We start from the raw sequence: 20,305 nt of genomic DNA on the forward strand, positions 1-20,305 counted from the left end.
TCAATTCCCTCTGCCTTTTGGCTCGGGGATTTGAACACCACTTTATGTTCGGAAGTCTTTTAATATCAATATTAACTGATCATCAAACTTTTACTAGTACATAAAGGCTTGCCGTATAAGATTTTATAATTTATCATTTGTGACTGTCATATATTATCAAAGAAAACAGCCTTTGTAATTACTTTAACTTTAGTGTTTTATTGTTTATACTTGTAGCCATATGACACTGAGAAGGGAGTGCAATTTACAATCACCATAAACATAACAAAGTAAGTATATTGTTTTCTAGAGGTTAATGGCGTGTAAACTGGGGCAATTAACTCACAACCTTTACATGCAAGTACCTCATAATGAAGATCGCGATCTGTTTAGAAACGGTTAATAAATACCTTCTTCTTTGGTGCCAACCAATGTAGAAAAAACTTTTGAAACGTATTTCAAAATCCGACCTGAATAAAAGAGAACTCGTCTCTAAACCAATGTCCAACGCATAGCAATGTGAGTGTATTGTCCAGGACTGACAAGGCCATATGACACATATTGTCTCGCTTATTTTAATATTCATGCAAGTCGTACAGATTATGTATGTTACTTTGAATAGTGTCTTTCTAATATATTTACGACAGTTTAACAATTTTACCAAATATGCCTGTTTTGTTCATGCATCATTGTTAATACCATAGAATGTGATACGACTGTCAGAGAATTGAGAGGTTAAACGCTATGAAGCAAGGTGCAATCCATTATTTTCTACATTTGAAAATGCCTGTAGCAGTTCAGGAATATGACAGTTATCACATAATATAAGTTCCGTCATAATATTTCTTCCAAAGATAATTTATTATGTAACAAAAGTTCCAATTGGAATTACCGTTATGTGATATTTTGTCTATCAGCATAAGGGAAGGACCGATATCTCAGAATTTGTATCACATAAAAAAAATTCCAATAGGATGTTTTATTTCATAATAAAGTATCTTTTTTGTGTGGTGGGTCCTTGGATACAGAGACCCCCAATATCAAATGTTTTGGATGCTAATTGAAATATGCGAAAAAATGACGCATATCTAAAGTAAACACAGCGAAATGTCTCTAAAATTTTTAGTCTTGAAATAGAACACGCACATAACGTTAAGATGGTAAAGTTCGACCAGCAAAATACGGACTAAAGATAAGTACACAGGATACCAAAATGATAAGATCCATATACAGTTGACTGCTTAGTTAACGTCTGGAACTATTAATTGTAACAAGAACATTCTGAAAAAATACATCAAGACACAGCAAAAATTGTTCATATATATTATAAACAAATAGCGGTGGGTAGGTGTGTTTTTGAAATCCTCAAAATATATATACATGTACGTCTGCTTCCGTCAAATGTAGCTATTGAAAAGATTGCATTCGCAGTCATACTGCGCGTGATCAATCAGATAACTGATAACCCACATTAGACAAAATGTAGTACGGTCAATGACACACATTGCTTACACTAATAACCGAATTTATGCTGAATCATAAATTCTATTATTATTGATACGCAAATATCAGAAACACACTATAAAATTATAAACACATATAACTAGATAAACAGTTAAGATATAGATATATATATATATAGCAAGCAGATAAATAATTAAATGAACGTAGTTACCTTTCATATTGACAGACTACAAAAGATAACTACATAACTAACTACATAGATAACTAAATATTTACAATACATGAAGCATCCAATAAAATAAAATGAATCCTGGGATACAGAGATTCATTATTTTTTGTGTGGTGGGTCCTGGAATACAGAAACCCCAAATATATCAAATGTTTTGGATGCTAATTGAAATATGCGACAAAATGACGCATATCTAAAGTAAACGCAGCGAAATGTGCCAAATTGACCAAGGCAGTCATAAATGACTGACGGGTCAACCGCCATTCAAAGCGGTTAGAGCTGCGTAAAAGCTGTGGGCCAAATACAATAATTATATAAGACATAGAAGAGCTATACATATCTAATAAAAACTGAATTCAAATGAATATCTTACAAGTTCATGATTTACATTCGGGAAAAGTGTGTGGTGAATAGACAAGGAAGGCTATTAAATTGCCTTGAATTGTGTTTAGAAAATGTAATTACCAATATCAGTCAGATGTACACCATCTTGACATATAAATATAGAATTAGGAGATATATCTGGGTATCGTATGTAATGTCCCCTTTGGCGAATGATATAATTTGCTAGAGAGCTGTTTATCTCTGCCTGGATCTATCCATAGCATCAGTATCAGCGGAGTAACGCCAAGTGAGTCTTGGCAAAATTTGTGACCATACCAATGCTATATTTAGTAAAAGTTCTGTAACTTTCTTTAAATAATGTTTTAGTCTATTACGTAACACTCCTGTCTTAAATTCTCCTAAGTCATTTCCTCCTATGTGTATAACTAGATAGTTTGGGGGTTCTCCGTATCTAAGCATCAGCTTGATCCTATTTAGTAGATCATTACGCCTCATTCTACTTTTACCCAACCACATAGCCGAATACCAATGTGATCTAAAGATCAATGTGATGCCAAGGCTAATGCCACCTGATCTTCTTCTAGCTTAAACAAATGCATTGTTTACTAAAGAGGAACCAACAATCCAAATTGTAATTGGTGAACCTGCAATTCTTAAATAGCGTTTAGTCCCACTAAAGTGATAACAAAATTAAAAATAAATCTAGCAGTTATAGACATTGTTGTATTCGAATATATGTACGAAATGCATCAGACTTCCACCTACCCATAACCTGAATTTCAGAATCAGATAAGCCGTTCATGGCAGCGCTTGTAGCAGCATCTATCCTGAATGAATAAGGACTATATTTTCCTTGACTTAAACCCAAAACATTCAGTGACTTTTTAAGGACTCCTGAAAATTGGTATCTAGTGACCCACATCAAAATGAGAAAACAATTGACCAGCGACATTTGGTCTTATTTTTAAGTAATTACGTTAAGCGAAAACGGCACAAACATCACCAGGCCTATCATCAATAACAAATGCAGATCTAGTACAGCACTGGTCATTCTTAGATGAACGTAAGTGGATTTCAATACTAGATAGATTTATTTTAATGTCGTTATATTCAATTGCATGGGATTGGGTTGAGGCGTGTTTATGGTCAGCGGTTAGTTCGCCAACACGTAGGAAACCAAAAAGGGCAAGGAAAACGAAGCTTGGAAGAGTTTAGTTTCAAAATCGTTATGACAAACAGCAGGTAGAACGTTATTAATGTTTGACAATAAATCACGTGTTATGGGTAATCTTGCGTCCTTTGGTCGATTTTGAGAACGCTTCATTCCTTCGAGGAGATTTCTGACAACAAAAGCATTAAAGCAGTCTGTATAATTGTTAATCTTACTGAAAAAACATAACCCAGAGATATATGATTTGAGAGTTGAGGCCGCAGTTCCAGTGAATGATATATAGGCAATAATTAGTTATGTGATGTAATGGAATAGGCCATAGATCTTCAAATTGAAATAAGGTCTTAAATTCTTTAAATGACCGTAAAGCTTGTTGATAAACCTTCGCCATATTCGGTGCAACTGCTGATACAATTAGTCGGTCAAATTCTCCTTGGAGATCAGGTCTATGAACTCCTGAGGGACTACTTTTGGTGTATCCTCCGCCAATGATGCTAACCTTTTGAACTTTTCTAACTGAAAGCGAGAGAGAGCGTCAGCTATGTTATTTTTGGCACCTACAATATGTTTTGCCTTAAACTGAATGTTGTAGTTCATTGAACTCAACACGAATGGTCGAATTATTGACATTACCCGTTTTGATTTTGATGTTCTCTTGTTTAGTATATCAACCAACGCGATGTTGTCTGTACGAAACAAAATCTTACTGTTTTTCAAAAGAGGAGCTCATATACAAAGTGCTAAAAGTATATGAATGAGTTCCAAAAATGTTATGTCTTGTGAAAAGCTCAGTAAATGTGTTCATTAGAACCAAGCAGTCTTCCGAATTTGCAGAACCGCCGAATATGAAATCATCTAAATAATTCTTAAGTGAATGCTTACCAGCAGATAAAACAACCAACCAAAGCAAGAATGCAGAGATTTTTAAAACAAGGCGCAAGCAGTAGAGCAACCAAATGGAAGGGATTTGTCCACATAAAAATTACCATATAAATATATTGCAAGTAAATCGAAATCACCTGGAGAAATAGGCAAAAGACGAAAAGCGGACTTTATGTCCTGGACCCCAAGTCTGGCCCCTTTGCCAAGAGATGACACCATGTCAATTACTTCGTCAAATGATGTGTACTTTACAGATGTTTCATTGGGATCGACAAAGTCATTGACACTACAACCGTTTGGAAAAGACAAGTGCATTATAAGCTGAAAATTCCCATCGGATTTATTAACCAATCCAATTGGTGAAGTGCGCAAAGTTGATATAGGCATACTTTTAAAAGGACCACATATGCTACCTAAAGTAATTTCTTTATTTAGTTTTGCCTGCGTTTTATCTTAAGCATTTCAGCTGATTTGAGATTTTTTTAAATAAAAGGAGTACGAGGACCGGAATATTGAAGACTAAAACCATTCTTGAAACCATCCAATAACAATATAGAAGTTTTTGAGTCTGGGTAATATCATAAGTATTTTTCTAAACAAGCAACTTTAATAGGTGTTCTGCCTAGCTCCCATACAACGTCCATTTGGTCTTTGAGGTTGATAGTTTGGTCTTGGGGAACGAAAATTAGACCTTGGTCTAGTAAATCTTGGACCATTGAATCTAGGTTCAGTCCTAGTTTGACTTGACAAATTGTCATGAAACTGGTTTTACTTATTACAACTTTATATTGGATGACGCAGACCACAACGCAAGCAAGAATGGTTGTAGATACAATAATGCTTGTTACACACACCGTCGAAATTAAAACTGTAACATCTTGATGTAGTAGCTGTTTGGTTTGTGTATAAGGCTTTTTGCGGCTTGGCCTTCCGGTTGGACCGATGCAGACTGCATATACCACATCCAGTATTCCGAATCCAATTTACCCAACGACCAACTTGGTTCTCGAGCTTTTTTCAAACGGTACTGTTCATCATAGTATTTCCAACCGATACCCCCATGACGTTTGGCACCTATTCGGACAAAAGACATGTACTTTACAAGTTCTTGGAATTTATGAGGATGCACAGAACAATATATACTCATAAAAATTAGAAAGGCATCGGACCAAGTTTCGAAGTTTGTAATCTTTGTTTGGGGCGAAACTGGATTTATGACTAGTTGTCCTTGCTCAAAAGTGACGTTTTGTTTGTCATGATCAAGAACTGAGTTATGCATTAAAAGAGCCAAATCGACATACTCGCCCTTATGAATTTTTTGTCGTAAATTCTGATTAACATGTAAGGTAATGTCATCGTCAAAGCTAGGTGAGAAGGAAGACGTTTGCATGCACATAAAATTAACGTCATTACCTTGTCGATTTGTGACAACTGGGTTCATTGCTGCTCCTGAAGTAGAAGGAATATTAGCAACTGTATTTTGCACTATTGTCACAATTGGAGGCGGTGTGTCTTCTTGTCGTGTAGCAGCTTCTAATGATGATGTTTTGGTTGTGGATTTACGCTTCTTCTTTTGCCCTCTAGTGTTCATCTTAACTAAAACTATGAGAATATAATTGAACAAGCAAACCATATTACTTTATACTATAAATAAAAAAAATATTACAAAGCGACCTCAAAAAGTTTATTTACGCCTATAACCAAGTACATTAACCTTTCAATGTCATAAATAACATATTTTGTTTACTTTACACAAATGTCGGTCAGCATACGAAAACAAAAAACCTTATCTAGATTACACGTGCCAGGAGGCTGATTAAATGTACCAAATGATAAGCTACTAAAAATAGATCAGACGAGGTAATAACGCCAGCATACACATGATAATTACCAGAATATTATACATTTGTCAAATCACATCTATTATTATAATAGTAACCTCATATAATAGAGCCTGAATGTAAGAAAGCTCGTAATACCATCGGTATATCAACGATTCTTCGTAATATTAACTAATTAAGTGGTGATATAAACTTGGATAAAAACACGAAGAACAATTTATTAAGTAGATAAATAAATAAAATTAATAACATAACATAAAAAAAAAATACCGTATAAACAAAAATATTCAGATCTATGTCGAGCATGCATAATATTCAATAAGCAAATTGCAAATAAGCTATGACCGCCGGAGTGAATTTGTTTGCAGATCGGAGTCAAAGGGTTGTAATCTCGTTAATGAAATAGATAAAAAATTAAAGATATCTACGTAATTAACATAAAGAATCTAATACAAGAAGCCGATCGCTACCTCCGGATAAGACAAAATATAAAAACATGTAAAATAATCAATTAATTGAAATTCAATTTGCTTTGAAACATTTATACGGGAGACTAATTCTAAATATACAACCTGAGTTCCGAGTTAGAAAAGAAGTAGTGGAAACCTAAACAATCAAAATCCTGAATTTTTTGAAATCCTCAAAATATATATACGTCTGCCTCCGTCAAATGTAGCTATTGAAAAGATTGCATTCGCAGTCATACTGCGCGTGATCAATCAGATAAGTGATAACCCACATTAGACAAAAAGTAGAACGGTCAATGACATACATTGCTTACACTAATAACCGAATTGATGCTTAATCATAAATTCTATTACAAATGTATGTGATATTTAGTCTATCAGCATAAGAAAAGGACCGATATTTCACAATTTGTATCACATTAAAAAAAAATCCAATAGGATGTTTTATTTCATAAAAAAGTATCTTTGGAATAAACAATATGGTAGACTTTTATCATTTTGAACTTATTAAATTGAAAAAAATGGAAACATCTTAAGTAATAATTATTCTGATTGGAAAGGCATTATGTAATATATATTCCGATTGAAAAAATATTACATAATATTACATAATATTTTTTCCGACCCAAAAATATTATTATATTCTATCCATTACTAATGCCGGATTGGTAAATTGGTATTTACAATTATTATAAGAACAGGTATCGTGAATTACTTCAGCATACTAGGAACATGAGTTATACCCATCAACATATAATATAATATCCAAATATCAGTGGAACGAATAAAATACAGATGGAAAACGTATTCCATGACACAATTTCCGCAGAACAACTATTATTATAATATTGTTTCCCTCAGTAACAAATATTGTTAGGAACAAATATACGTTGACAAGTTGTTGAAGTGTTTAATCATTTAATTTTGCCATTTAAATATGAAGTTTCTGTTTTGAATTTTCCTCGGAGTTCAACTGATGTTTTGAATTTTTCGAAAAACTAAGGATTTTCTTATCCAAGGCATAGATTACCTTAGCCGTATTTGGCACAACTTTTTGGAATTTTGGATCCTCAATGCTCTTCAACTTTGTATTTGTGTGGCTTTATTACTATTTTGATACGAGCGTCACTGATGAGTCTTATGTAGAAGAAACGAGCGTCTGGCGTACTAAATTATAATCCTGGTACCTTTGATAACTGTTTACACCACTGGGTCGATGCCTTTGCTGGTGGACGTTTCGTCCCCGAAAGTATCAGCAGCCCAGTAGTCAGCACTTCGGTGTTGACATGAATATCAATTATGTGGTCATTTTTATAAATTTCCTGTTTACAAAGCCTTGAATTTTTCGAAAAACTAAGGATTTTCTTATCCCAGGCATAGATTACCTTAGCCATATTCGGCACAACTTTTTGGAATTTTTTATCCTCAATGCCTTTCAACTTTGTATTTGTTTGGCTTTCTAACTATTTTGATATATGCGTCATTGATGAGTCTTATGTAGACGAAACCCGCGTCTGGCGTCCTAAATTATAATCCTGGTACCTTTAATAACTATTTACACCACTGGGTCGATGCCTTTGCTGGTGGACGTTTCGTCCCCGAGGGTATCACCAGCCCAGTAGTCAGCACTTTGGTGTTGACATGAATATCAATTATATGGTCATTTTTATAAATTTCCTGTTTACAAAACCTTGAAGTTTTGAAAAACTAGGGATTTTCTTATCCCAGGCATAAATTACCTAAGCCATATTTGGCACAACTTTTTGGAATTTTGGATCCTCAATGCTCTTCAACTTTGTATTTGTGTGGCTTTATAACTATTTTGATACGAGCGTCACTGATGAGTCTTATGTAGAAGAAACGAGCGTCTGGCGTACTAAATTATAATCCTGGTACCTTTGATAACTGTTTACACCACTGGGTCGATGCCTTTGCTGGTGGACGTTTCGTCCCCGAAAGTATCACCAGCCCAGTAGTCAGCACTTCGGTGTTGACATGAATATCAATTATGTGGTCATTTTTATAAATTTCCTGTTTACAAAGCCTTGAATTTTTCGAAAAAATTAAGGATTTTCTTATCCCAGGCATAGATTACCTTAGCCATATTCGGCACAACTTTTTGGAATTTTTTATCCTCAATGCTCTTCAACTTTGTATTTGTTTGGCTTTCTAACTATTTTGATATATGCGTCATTGATGAGTCTTATGTAGACGAAACCCGCGTCTGGCGTCCTAAATTATAATCCTGGTACCTTTAATAACTATTTACACCACTGGGTCGATGCCTTTGCTGGTGGACGTTTCGTCCCCGAGGGTATCACCAGCCCAGTAGTCAGCACTTCGGTGTTGACATGAATATCAATTATATGGTCATTTTTATAAATTTCCTGTTTACAAAACCTTGAAGTTTTGAAAAACTAGGGATTTTCTTATCCCAGGCATAAATTACCTAAGCCATATTTGGCACAACTTTTTGGAATTTTGGATCCTCAATGCTCTTCAACTTTGTATTTGTTTGGCTTTATAACTATTTTGATACGAGCGTCACTGATGAGTCTTATGTAGACGAAACGCACATCTGGCGTACTAAATTATAATCCTGGTACCTTTGATAACTATTTACACCACTGGGTCGATGCCTTTGCTGGTGGACGTTTCGTCCCCGAAAGTATCACCAGCCCAGTAGTCAGCACTTCGGTGTTGACATGAATATCAATTATGTGGTCATTTTTATAAATTTCCTGTTTACAAAACCTTGAAGTTTTGAAAAACTAGGGATTTTCTTATCCCAGGCATAAATTACCTAAGCCATATTTGGCACAACTTTTTGGAATTTTGGATCCTCAATGCTCTTCAACTTTGTATTTGTTTGGCTTTATAACTATTTTGATAGGAGCGTCACTGATGAGTCTTATGTAGACGAAACGCACGTCTGGCGTACTAAATTATAATCCTGGTACCTTTGATAACTATTTATACCACTGGGTCGATGCCTTTGCTGGTGGACGTTTCGTCCCCGAGGGTATCACCAGCCCAGTAGTCAGTACTTCGGTGTTGACATGAATATCAATTATATGGTCATTTTTATAAATTTCCTGTTTACAAAACCTTGAATTTTTCGAAAAACTAAGGATTTTCTTATCCCAGGCATAGCTTACCTTAATCATATTTAAGACAACTTTTTGGAATTTTGGATCCTCAATGCTCTTCAACTTTGTATTTGTGTGGCTTTATAACTATTTTGATATGAGCGTCACTGATGAGTCTTATGTAGACGAAACGCGCGTATGGCATATATACTAAATTTAGTCCTGGTATCTATGATGAGTTTATTTATAATCCTGGTACCTTTGATAACTATTCAGTATTTTTGTGATTTTACTGTTAACATCGATAATTTTGAGGCCCTTTATTTAAAAAAAACCCACATGGATTGAAAAAGTGTGATGCTTAATTGTACCTTTACAAGGTCATACTATCTGACCTTGTGTTGATCGCTGTTGTTTTTCTTTGATTGTACTTCATTTTGTTTAGAATGTTTGTAGTTGATGAAGTCTGTTATTATGTCAATTTGTTTGGATTGCCCTTGTTATCTTTTTCTATTTTATTTGAACCTGGCACAGTGTTGAAACAGCACACAAAAAGAACACACTCTACAAAACAACTTAGGAAAAAAAGCAACAAATAATAACCATTCAATAAATGTATTTTTCTGTTTTTAGTGATTAAGATGATAACACATTGTTGACTACTGTATTCATCATTTTCTACATATGAATATGTCGGTTCCAAGTCAGGAATATGACAGTTGTTATCCAATCGTTTGAAGTGTTTGTGCTTTTTATTTTTCTATTTGATAAGGGACTTGTTTTTTTAGTTTAGTATTTTTGAGATTTTCTTTTTACAGGCTCGTGACTTTAGATAGACACACATATCATTTCGAAGGGTTAGGCATGCCAGATGGATTTTATACCTTGTTTACATGCAAACAATTTAAATCTGCGTTTTAAGTTAATAGTTTTTAAGGTTCTGCTATAGTTTTTCACGCTTTACGTCCAATCACAAAAACTTCATCTTTGTACAGACTGAGACAAAATAAAGAATTCATCCAATAGGTTACACAAGGAAGGAATCGATTGGACGAAGGACTATAAATTTAAACTTCCGTTAGGAGGTAGTAAAACATGCAATTTACATAGCAACATGCACTTCCAAGCATATCAAAAATTTGTTGTAAAGAGGTCAGTCTTTCTTCGACGGAAGAAGCAGCGTTTAGTTCAATTCAATCAAGTCAAACAGACATCATAATTTGTAGGTACATGTACGACCATATTTCTATACCAATATCAACCCTTCGTGTTTGACTTCTATTGCATGGAGAGATTTTGCCGGAATTTAATAGAAATTCACTTTTATACTTTTAATTTACAATTTTCTCGATTTTGATCTTCAGGTGGACGACAGATGTCGAGTATCAAACTAGCCCACGTTTATGTAATGCGGAGTCAACATTTGTTTTAGAGAGAAAGAAGTTTGTATCTAATGTTCTTCAACACAAGTATGGATTTGGAAAAAAACGAATGTGGAGATTTGTTAGAGGTTTACCAGTGTTGATGGATAAAAACGATGTAAGTGATTTTTGAAAACGAATGGTATAAACGTCATACCTGAATCCATAGTAAATAACACACAAATACTTTATTTGTTTATCATCCGATATGAAAAATGAATATTGAATCGAAAAGTACTAGTATATGATTTATATATTTTGGAATGAATTCAGTTTACCAATTTCGAGATTGAAAAGAATAACCCAAGGTCCGATGAATTCGCAATTTTTTTTTTTCTATTGAGTTCGATTTTACCAGCATCACATGCCCAACTAAACTAGAAATCCGCTTGTATTATCGCTACACTCTATGAACAAAGTGTAGTAGTCAGTCGAGAACCAGCTTAATGCCCAATGCAAGTCCCTAAAAAGGCATTCAGACGTCAAAGCAATCTCGGACAAGCATTGTGTAAATGTATGTTGTTTGTTGTTATATCATTTGATCAAATATGTGTACTTTCTTTTTTTATCGAGTTGATACCCCTACGTTGATACAGGCAGGTACGTGTAACAATGAGGTTTACATATTTAATTGAAGAAACCGGATCAGGACCAAGATAGTGCCCGTAATCGCTTCCAATCTGAACTTTAGTGTAAAACGGTCATGTTGTTCTTATCAAGTATTATTCTACTGCATCTGCCGTAACAAAAACAATGAAAAACACGTCAAAACTTGTTTAGAATTCGTTCAGATATATTGTGTTCGATCCAATCAGTTTCGACAAACAAGACGTTCTATCGTTCTGTTGAGACAATACGGGTCTTGACGAACAAAATAAATACAGTATAATAGTTTTTTTTTCATATCGGTTTAAACCCGTAGTGTGTCAGTATGATAGTAAAAGCTATGCCCTTTCATGTTGATAATACAAAAAATGTATAATATAACTGATAATATTGAAAAAGTATTTTTTAATAATTAAACATTAACTTATTAGTTAATTATTTAGTTCTAGTGGTTTTTGAAGAGACTAGGGAATCATTATCTCTAAATGTTTTGTTAGTTTCTTTTTTCGAGAAAATACATTTTTTGTCCATTACTTTCTAAGTTATTTCGTCATTTTACGCATTTGTTTACAAATTTAAGAAAGCCGAATATATTACATACACAATAAAATACACCCGATCCGAAGTCATTATATAGGCAGCAGTAGAGGGTAACGTGACACTCATCCTCTGTGGAGTTGCTGTTACAAAACTTACATATATACCTGGAATTAAATTGATGTTACTATATAGGTTCAGCAAAAATAGTTTTCTGATTCATGTACATAAGTGTTTGTGATGGTGCATATTTCATTGAAAAATCTGCATTAACAAAACTCTAAAAATTTTAAGAAGTCAATGAACACTTTTAAAAATCCCAAACTTACATAAAGAACTATTATGGTACAGGATAATAGTCATCTCTAAAGTAATTGGAACTAAGAAATTTTTCTGCATTCTCGAGTTATACAAACGTTATACAAACGTAACAAATAGAGGCAGCAGTAGTATAATGCTGTTCGAAGTTTATAAATCGATTTTGAAAAATAACAAAAATCCGAGATCAAACACAAACTGAGGAAAACACACGAAATATAAGAAGAGAACAACAACACAAAAAAAAGACAACAGTAAAATGCAACACACACAGAAACGAACTACAATATAACAATGGCAATTTTCCTGACTTGGTACAAGACATTCTAAGAAAAATGGTGAGTCAAACCTGGTTTTGTGGCCAGCAAAACATCCCGCTTTTTTTGGCAATGTTAAATATAACATTGAAATGACAACATTACATGACAACACTACATATATTGTATGATGGTATACTACGTAACCCCAAACGTGAGGGATAGTGCTTCATATTCATGTGATGAAGATATAATCTTTCAATCAGTTTAATTGAGGTCTCGAGCTGGCATGTCAGTAATTGCTAGTAGTCCTTTGTTAATTTATGTATTATTGTCATTTTGTTAAGTTTCTTTTATTAACCATTCTGACATCGGACTAGATTGGACTTCTCTTCAACTGAGTTTTACTGTGTGTATTATTGTGTGTTTGACTTTTCCACATTCGCTAGAGATATATGGAAGATATATGGGAGGGTTCAGATCTCTAAAAAAACGACGTATTTTTGTGCCTGTCCCAAGTCAGGAGACTTTGGCTTTTGCTAGTTAAGTCTTTAGATGCATGATTTTTTATGAGTTGTTAGTGGCTTTGAACTAGCTGTCAGATAACTGCGAGTACTCTCAGATCTGTTCCTAGTGTCTTTTTGTTGTTGGGATGTACAAAAATACCCGGCCACGTTCAATTGTATGTTTGTCCATTTGATGAGTTAAGCCTTTTTCAACTGATTTTTATAGTTCGTTCATAGGTTGTACTGGTATACCACTGTCACAGGTATGGGGATGGGTTGGGATCCCGCTTACATGTTTAACCCCGCCACATTATATATGTATGTGGCTGTCCCAAGTCAACAGCCTGTAATTCAGTGGTTGTCGTTTGTTTATGTGTTACATATTTGTTTTTCGTTCATTTTTTAGCTCACCTGTCCCGAAAGGCCAAATGGGCTTTTCTCATCACTTGCCGTCCGGCGACTGACGTGTTTTGTCGTCGTCGTCTGTCGTCGTTAACTTTTACAATAATCTTCTCCTCTGAAACTACTGGGCCAAATTAAACTAAACATGGCCACAATAATCATTGGGGTATCTAGTTTAAAAATTTACCGGTGACCCGGCCAACCAACCAAGATGGCCACTATGGCTAAAAATAGAACATAGAGGTAAAATGTAGATTTTGACTTATAACTCTGAAACCAACGCATTTAGAGCAAATCTGACATAGGTAAACTTATTTATCAAGTCAAGATCTATCTGCCCTTAAATTTTCAGATGAATCGGACAACTGGTTGTTGGGTTTCTGCCCCTGAATAGGTAATTTTAAGGACATTTTGCCGTTTTTGGTTATTATCTTGAATATTATTATAGATACAAATAAACTGTTAACAGCAATAATGTTCAGCAAAGTCAGATCTACAAATATGTCAGCAAGACCAAAATAGTCAGTTTACCCATTCAGAAGTTATTGCCCTTTATAGTCATTTTTTACCAAATATACAAAAATCTTCTTCTCTAAAACTACTTGGCCAAATTCAACTAAACTTAGCCACATTCATCATTAGGGTATCTAGTTTCAAAATTGTGTGCGGTGACCCAGCCAACCAACCAAGATAGCCACCCTGGCTAAAAATAAATTTTGGCTTATAACTCTGAAACCAAAGCATTTAGAGCAAATCTGTGAAGAGGTTAATTTGTTTATAATGTCAATAGCTATCTGCCGTTAAATTTTCAGACGAATTGGACAACTGGTTGTTGGGTTGCTGACCCAATTGGTATTTTTTAAAAATATTTTGCTTTTTTTTTGTAATTATCTTGAATACTATTATAGATAGAGATGAACTGTCAACAGCAACTTGGTCAGTCAACCCCGTAATGATTAATTGCCCTTTAATGGTCTTTATAGTCAATTTTAAACAATTTTCATTAATTTGGTAAATTTTTTATGAAAATGTTTACAAAACATTTTTTCCTTTGTAACTAAAGGGCCAAGTTTATTATAGATAGAGAAAATTGTAATTAGCAATTATGTTTAGTAAAGTAAGATCTACAAACACATCACCATCATTTAAACACAGTTTTGTCATGAATCCATCTGTGTTCTTTGTTTAAAAGAGGGACGAAAGATACCAGAGGGACAGTCAAACTCATATATCGAAAATAAACTGACAACGCCATGGCTAAAAATGAAAAACACAAACAGACAAACAATAGTACACATGACATAACATAGAAAACTAAAGAATAAACAACACGAACCCCACCAAAAACTAGGGGTGATCGGTGCTCCGGAAGGCTAAGCAGATCCTGCTCCACATGTGGCACCCGTCGTGCTGCTTATGTTATAACAATTCCGGTAAATAGTCTAATTCGGTAGGTCTCATTCATGAAAGGGAAGTGGATTGTAGTTACGACGTAAGGAACATATCCGATATCATTTGTGAAACGGTAATTCCATAAAGGTCAACCAAGTTGTGATGGCGTCCGTAAAATTTATGAAGAGAAGATTTCAACTTCACCATTTGGAACTCTTGATTTTATAGCTTCCTTGTTAGCAACAACCCTTTATCTAAGAAATCACGATAGGAAATATGGTATCAATTGGAAGATATATACATCGTATGCAGGTGCTGCTGGAATGTTGCTACTTAGGAATGGAAAGTTCACAATTGGAAAGCTGAAATCATCTCTTATGTCGTAAAGTTTTGTTTTCAATCGACCCTCATTGTCAATTTGTAGATAAAAGTCCAGATATGAGGCCGCCTCAACTGTATCTGTTGTATCCTTTATCTCTAGTTAAATGGGATAGATGCATTCGACATAGTCACCAAATTTTGAATTATTTACTGAAAGAACATCATCTATATAGCGAAAAGAAATGTTAAAAGATATTGCTAACTTCCTATTTTACTTCTTATTTAAGAAGTTCCTGTATGAAGTCAGCCTTATACTAATAGAGAAGCAAGTCGGCATGAAGAGGGGCACAATTCGTTCACATTGGAATGCCAATAGTCTGTTGAAAAACACGTCCTCCGAACGTAACAAATATGTTATCAATCAAGAAATCAAGCATCTTGATAATGTCAGTTTCAGAAATTTTTTTGTTTGAATCAGAGTGATCCTTTACAAAGTAGGATTCATCGCTTCCCAAGACAAGATACTTGTATCTTCGTTTGCCATTCTTGTTTTAAGATGCACATAGACCAAGGTGAGCGATACAGGCTCTTAAAAGCCTCTAGTTTTATATTCAATTTTTTTTCAACTCTTAATTATACAAAACAAATAAATGAGAGAACATACAGGAGAAAGAAACACACAGATACAAGGCTTATAATTAAATACTCCAGACAAGCGTTCTCTCTACGAGAGACTAATCAGTGACGCTTAGACAAAAGAAAGTTCAAATTCCAAAAATACGACTAAGGTTATTTGACTGGGATAAAAACATTCTTAGTATTTAGAATTATTCATACTTTTAGAAACAGTAAATTAATACAAATTAACACGGGAGTGGTGATAAACTACAGAATAAAAACGAAAACGTAAAACAACCGAATTGAGCACATAAAAAACACAGCCGAACGACGTAGTATATGTTAGCCGAAGAGATGCACAAAGTGACGTCAGATTTTTAAATTTCAAAACATTTCCCCAAAATACGATAGAGTCCAACATTAGGTTTGTTATACTAATATAAAATGTATCAATAACAATGAAAATGACAAAACTTATAAATATAAAATTACGGTAGTTATTAGATGATTAATTGTATTATCTAGCTATGTCGGTATTTCTTCTAAATTAAACTGTAAACCGAATACATCGTATACATTTAGTTGACCCAAACTAAAATCTTATAAATAAACTGGGTGATTAATTATGTTTATCGTAGCACACGAATAGAACAGAAAAAATACTAGTTTCAGCTACAAACGATAAGATATTTGAAAAAAACGAACGAGAATAACAAATATAATATCAAAACTAAAAACATGAATTTCGGACAACAAACTACCGTGACACGTCTTATAGCAATGGTAGTTCCCACTCACCAAAAACAGTCACAATCGGGAATAAGTCACGTGTATAATACATGTATGAAGTGCACAATTGTCGACATTTGCTAAGTAGCAAGCATTTAAGAATGCAAAAGCTATAAAATACAATATACCTTGGAAAATTAAACTGTTTTGTAGTTTGCATTTTTACATATCTCTGTCTTAATATTAACAGTATTTGTATATGTGAATAACTCATTAAGCAATTGTTTTCGTCTTTTTAACAAAAAGTCCTTAAACGTGTAAATACTCGTAATGTTTTTGTTGCTTTATAAGGTTTGGAACACATGGTGTTCAGAGAAACGATTGGCTGGAACGCATTATATTCGAGACAAAACGCCTTTACAATAGAAACAATATCAGTATACAGCATTTACGTATATTTAAATTTGGTTAAGAAAAAGACAAAAATATCATTTTAATGTATGCTCACAATGCACCTTCTACTTTTTGTATCCAATTATGGCACGAGAGCACAGTTTTGTGTTAAAAAAAAATGTGCTACTTCCATTTAAACTTCAGTGTGTCCTTTTTAACGTCAAACATCGTTACTATTAACGATACCAATTATGTCTGATGCATTAAGTTCAAACGCTAAAACATTTATTTCAAGCATCAGCATGCATTTTTTTATTATACAAAATAAAATTCATTAGGACTGATGAAGTTATTATTCTATGATAACATTGGTAGTATCTCCAGATTATCTTCCTAAGTGATCCTAAAGGGTTATTGCGGATTTTTTGACAAGTCTTCTGCCGGCAGTATAAATAAAGGCAATAGTAGTATACCGCTGTTCAAAACTCCTAAATCCATGGACAAAAAACTAAATCGGGGTAACAAACTAAAACCGAGGGAAACGCATTAAATATAAGAGGAGAACAACGACATAACACTAAAATGTAACACAAATAGACAAAATCCCACGAGAATAACAAATATAACATATATATATATATAACATCAAAACCAAATACATAAATTTGGGATAGACAAGTACCGTGATACGTCTTATCGCAATGTGAATTTACACTAAAAAATAAGAGAAAACAAACGACACAACGTTATAATGTAATACACACAGAAACGAACTATAATATAACAATGGCCATATTCCTGACTTGGTACAGGGCATGTTTACAGGAAAAAATGGTGGGTTGAACCTGGTAACCCTTGTAAAAGCTGGATGTCAGTTTGGATGTTTGAGATGTTTTAAGTACGCAACCACGTCCGGTCAGAATGGGGACGTTAAATCCGATGTTTTTTTGTTAAAATGAGTGTAACGCTCTCTGCCCGTTCAGAACCCATGCAACAACTCTTTGGGGGTCCATAATAAGCCTGTTTAAAAGCTCGATTTCTGTTTCCATCCATAGAGCATCATCTTTCCGTGACAGTCCATAATTTCCCGTAACATTCAAAACTTCTGCGACCAGATTGACCTCTTTTACCGGTCCTACCTATTGAGTTTTTTTGTTCTAGTCCTGTATATGAAAGAAATAGTTACCACTGAACATCAAGTAATAATCAATATCTGACTGAGAAGGTGTTTTTTTTAACAGAAAGTGGACAGAAATGACACAGACAAAAAGCCATGGACAAAATGTTAAGGACAAAATGTCACGGACAAAAAGTCACTGACGAAATGGTACAGCACAACAAATCACCTTTCTTTGTTTAAGATTATTTTTCACAAGCACGCATTATTCATGAAAACTTAAAGAAAATAGGTCAATTTGGCTCTATCTCTCTCTCTCTCTCTCTCTCTCTCTCTCTCTCTCTCTCTATTTATCTATCTATTTATCTATCTATCTATCTATCACCACACATACGTAACATTTAAAACTGAATCGTAAATCAATGGTATTTATTGCAGTTTTACGTAGAATGTATACAAGTTTACAATGTGTAAAATATATAGCAGTTGCGTATAGCAAACATAAACACATATAAGCCATGCTGAATAGATCAACGTTAACGACTATAACAATAAACTTTTAGTTGGACCCTCTAAATCAATTATAATACAATTTTCACATAATCCTACAAAAAAAAAAAAAAAACACGAGGAAGCTCAGTTTTTACTGTTGAAAAATAAGCAAAGGCGACAGATGGTTTCCTATCTTAAGGTAGAAAATAGTTGATTGATGCATGCCTTTCATAAAATAGAACCAATATATGCTGATAACACTGTTATTTAGATGTAACAAGTGTTCCGAAAGTTTATTGTGCAGTAATAAAAGTATTATTTTCTAAGACGAATTAGTCATATCAGTATATGGGTCATTTTCAAAAAATGTAGATATTTGTGTAAGTAACATAATGCAGTTGATTTCTGGACTAATACTTTTAAAAAATCATGTTTTTTCTTTTCGTAATTCAACAATAAAATGTAAGAAATGATATCTAACCCGAAAATATCGCTTATCTGCAATTCTATGTGATAAAATATGCATTTCAAATTGCTAGGTATGCTTTAAAATGCATGTAAGTGCGCCGCAGTATGATAAAGATACACAAAAATCTTTGCATAATACTGAATATTTTGTTTCTGCTTTGGTGTGTTAGTTTTCTATCCATTGACTTCTTTTGAATTTAGAAACTTTAAAAGATAAAAAGGCAACTATCTACGAAAAAAATATTAAAATAGTTGTGTTAGGTGTGCCGTTTTAATTTGTCACTTGTGTTACTTTGTAAAACAAAATTAAAGTTCGGGTTATCTCTCTTTATGAATTTAAATAAAAAATAGTTTCTCCCGGTAGCAGCGCTTCCTCTTTGGAATTATGGGTAGTTTAGCAGACAACATGATGCAGTTTTAACATCAAACTTGAGTTTAAAGGTATGTACAGTTATAACATAACTTTTATTTTTGTCCACAATGTTATTGCAATAATAAGCAGTTTACATATTAAATTCATATTCTTTTTATGACCAGTGTTTTTGTTTTAGAACACTTACTATGACAGAAGATAAATCATGCTGTCAGGGAGAATATATTTCATAAAAAGTGCAATTTACATGCCCGTATGTCACTTGTGTTACTGTCATTTGTGTTACTATTAAAAAAGTAACACAAATGACAAAATTGGTAACACAAATGACAAATCAATAGTTCTTTCTAAGTTATTAAATGAAAAATTATCAAATTAGCAAGATGATAACGATAAAAATACCATTTACACTCATTTTTATCAGAGTTATAATGAATTCTTTGTCACAAAAGATGTTTATCATACAATAATAGAACAAGTAACACAAGTGACAAATGAAGTAACACAAATGACATAAAACAGTCAGATTTATCATAATAATGTTTTATTTTTTTATTGATAAATATTTCTTCTATATATTTTCAGGAATTTTAGCATGGTACTCACAAATGCAGAAAAACAACGTCGCTATCAACAAAAACGAGACGCAGATCCTTTTAAAAGGGCAGAACACCAGGCAAAGTGCAGATCGAAATATCAACAAGATGTTGCAGTAGGAAAGTTGAAACATATTAATGACATGACGCATAGAGAACAGCGTAGACAAAGAAAAGAATGGAAGAAAAAAAAGATAGCAGAAAGAAAAAGAAAGGCTAACAATCATGCTCAAATTCTTACGCCTCCATCCTCTCCTGTGCCAGGTCTGTTAGTACATGTACCTGATCCAAC

At 33.7% G+C, this 20,305-nt stretch overlaps 1 protein-coding gene across 1 annotated transcript in view; it reads left to right on the forward strand.

The window, feature by feature from the left end:
- Positions 1-221: 221 nt before the first annotated feature.
- Positions 222-20,305, forward strand: part of LOC143056201 (uncharacterized) — a 36,828-nt gene continuing 16,744 nt past the window's right edge. The window contains exons 1-2 of the mRNA XM_076229280.1: positions 222-269; positions 10,832-11,006. Coding sequence (XP_076085395.1) covers positions 10,959-11,006 — 48 coding nt within the window. The 5' untranslated portion in view covers positions 222-269; positions 10,832-10,958. The remainder of the gene's footprint in view (positions 270-10,831; positions 11,007-20,305) is intronic.

Source organism: Mytilus galloprovincialis, chromosome 13 (assembly GCF_965363235.1).
Source record: "Mytilus galloprovincialis chromosome 13, xbMytGall1.hap1.1, whole genome shotgun sequence".
NCBI classification, from domain to species: Eukaryota; Metazoa; Mollusca; class Bivalvia; order Mytilida; family Mytilidae; genus Mytilus; species Mytilus galloprovincialis.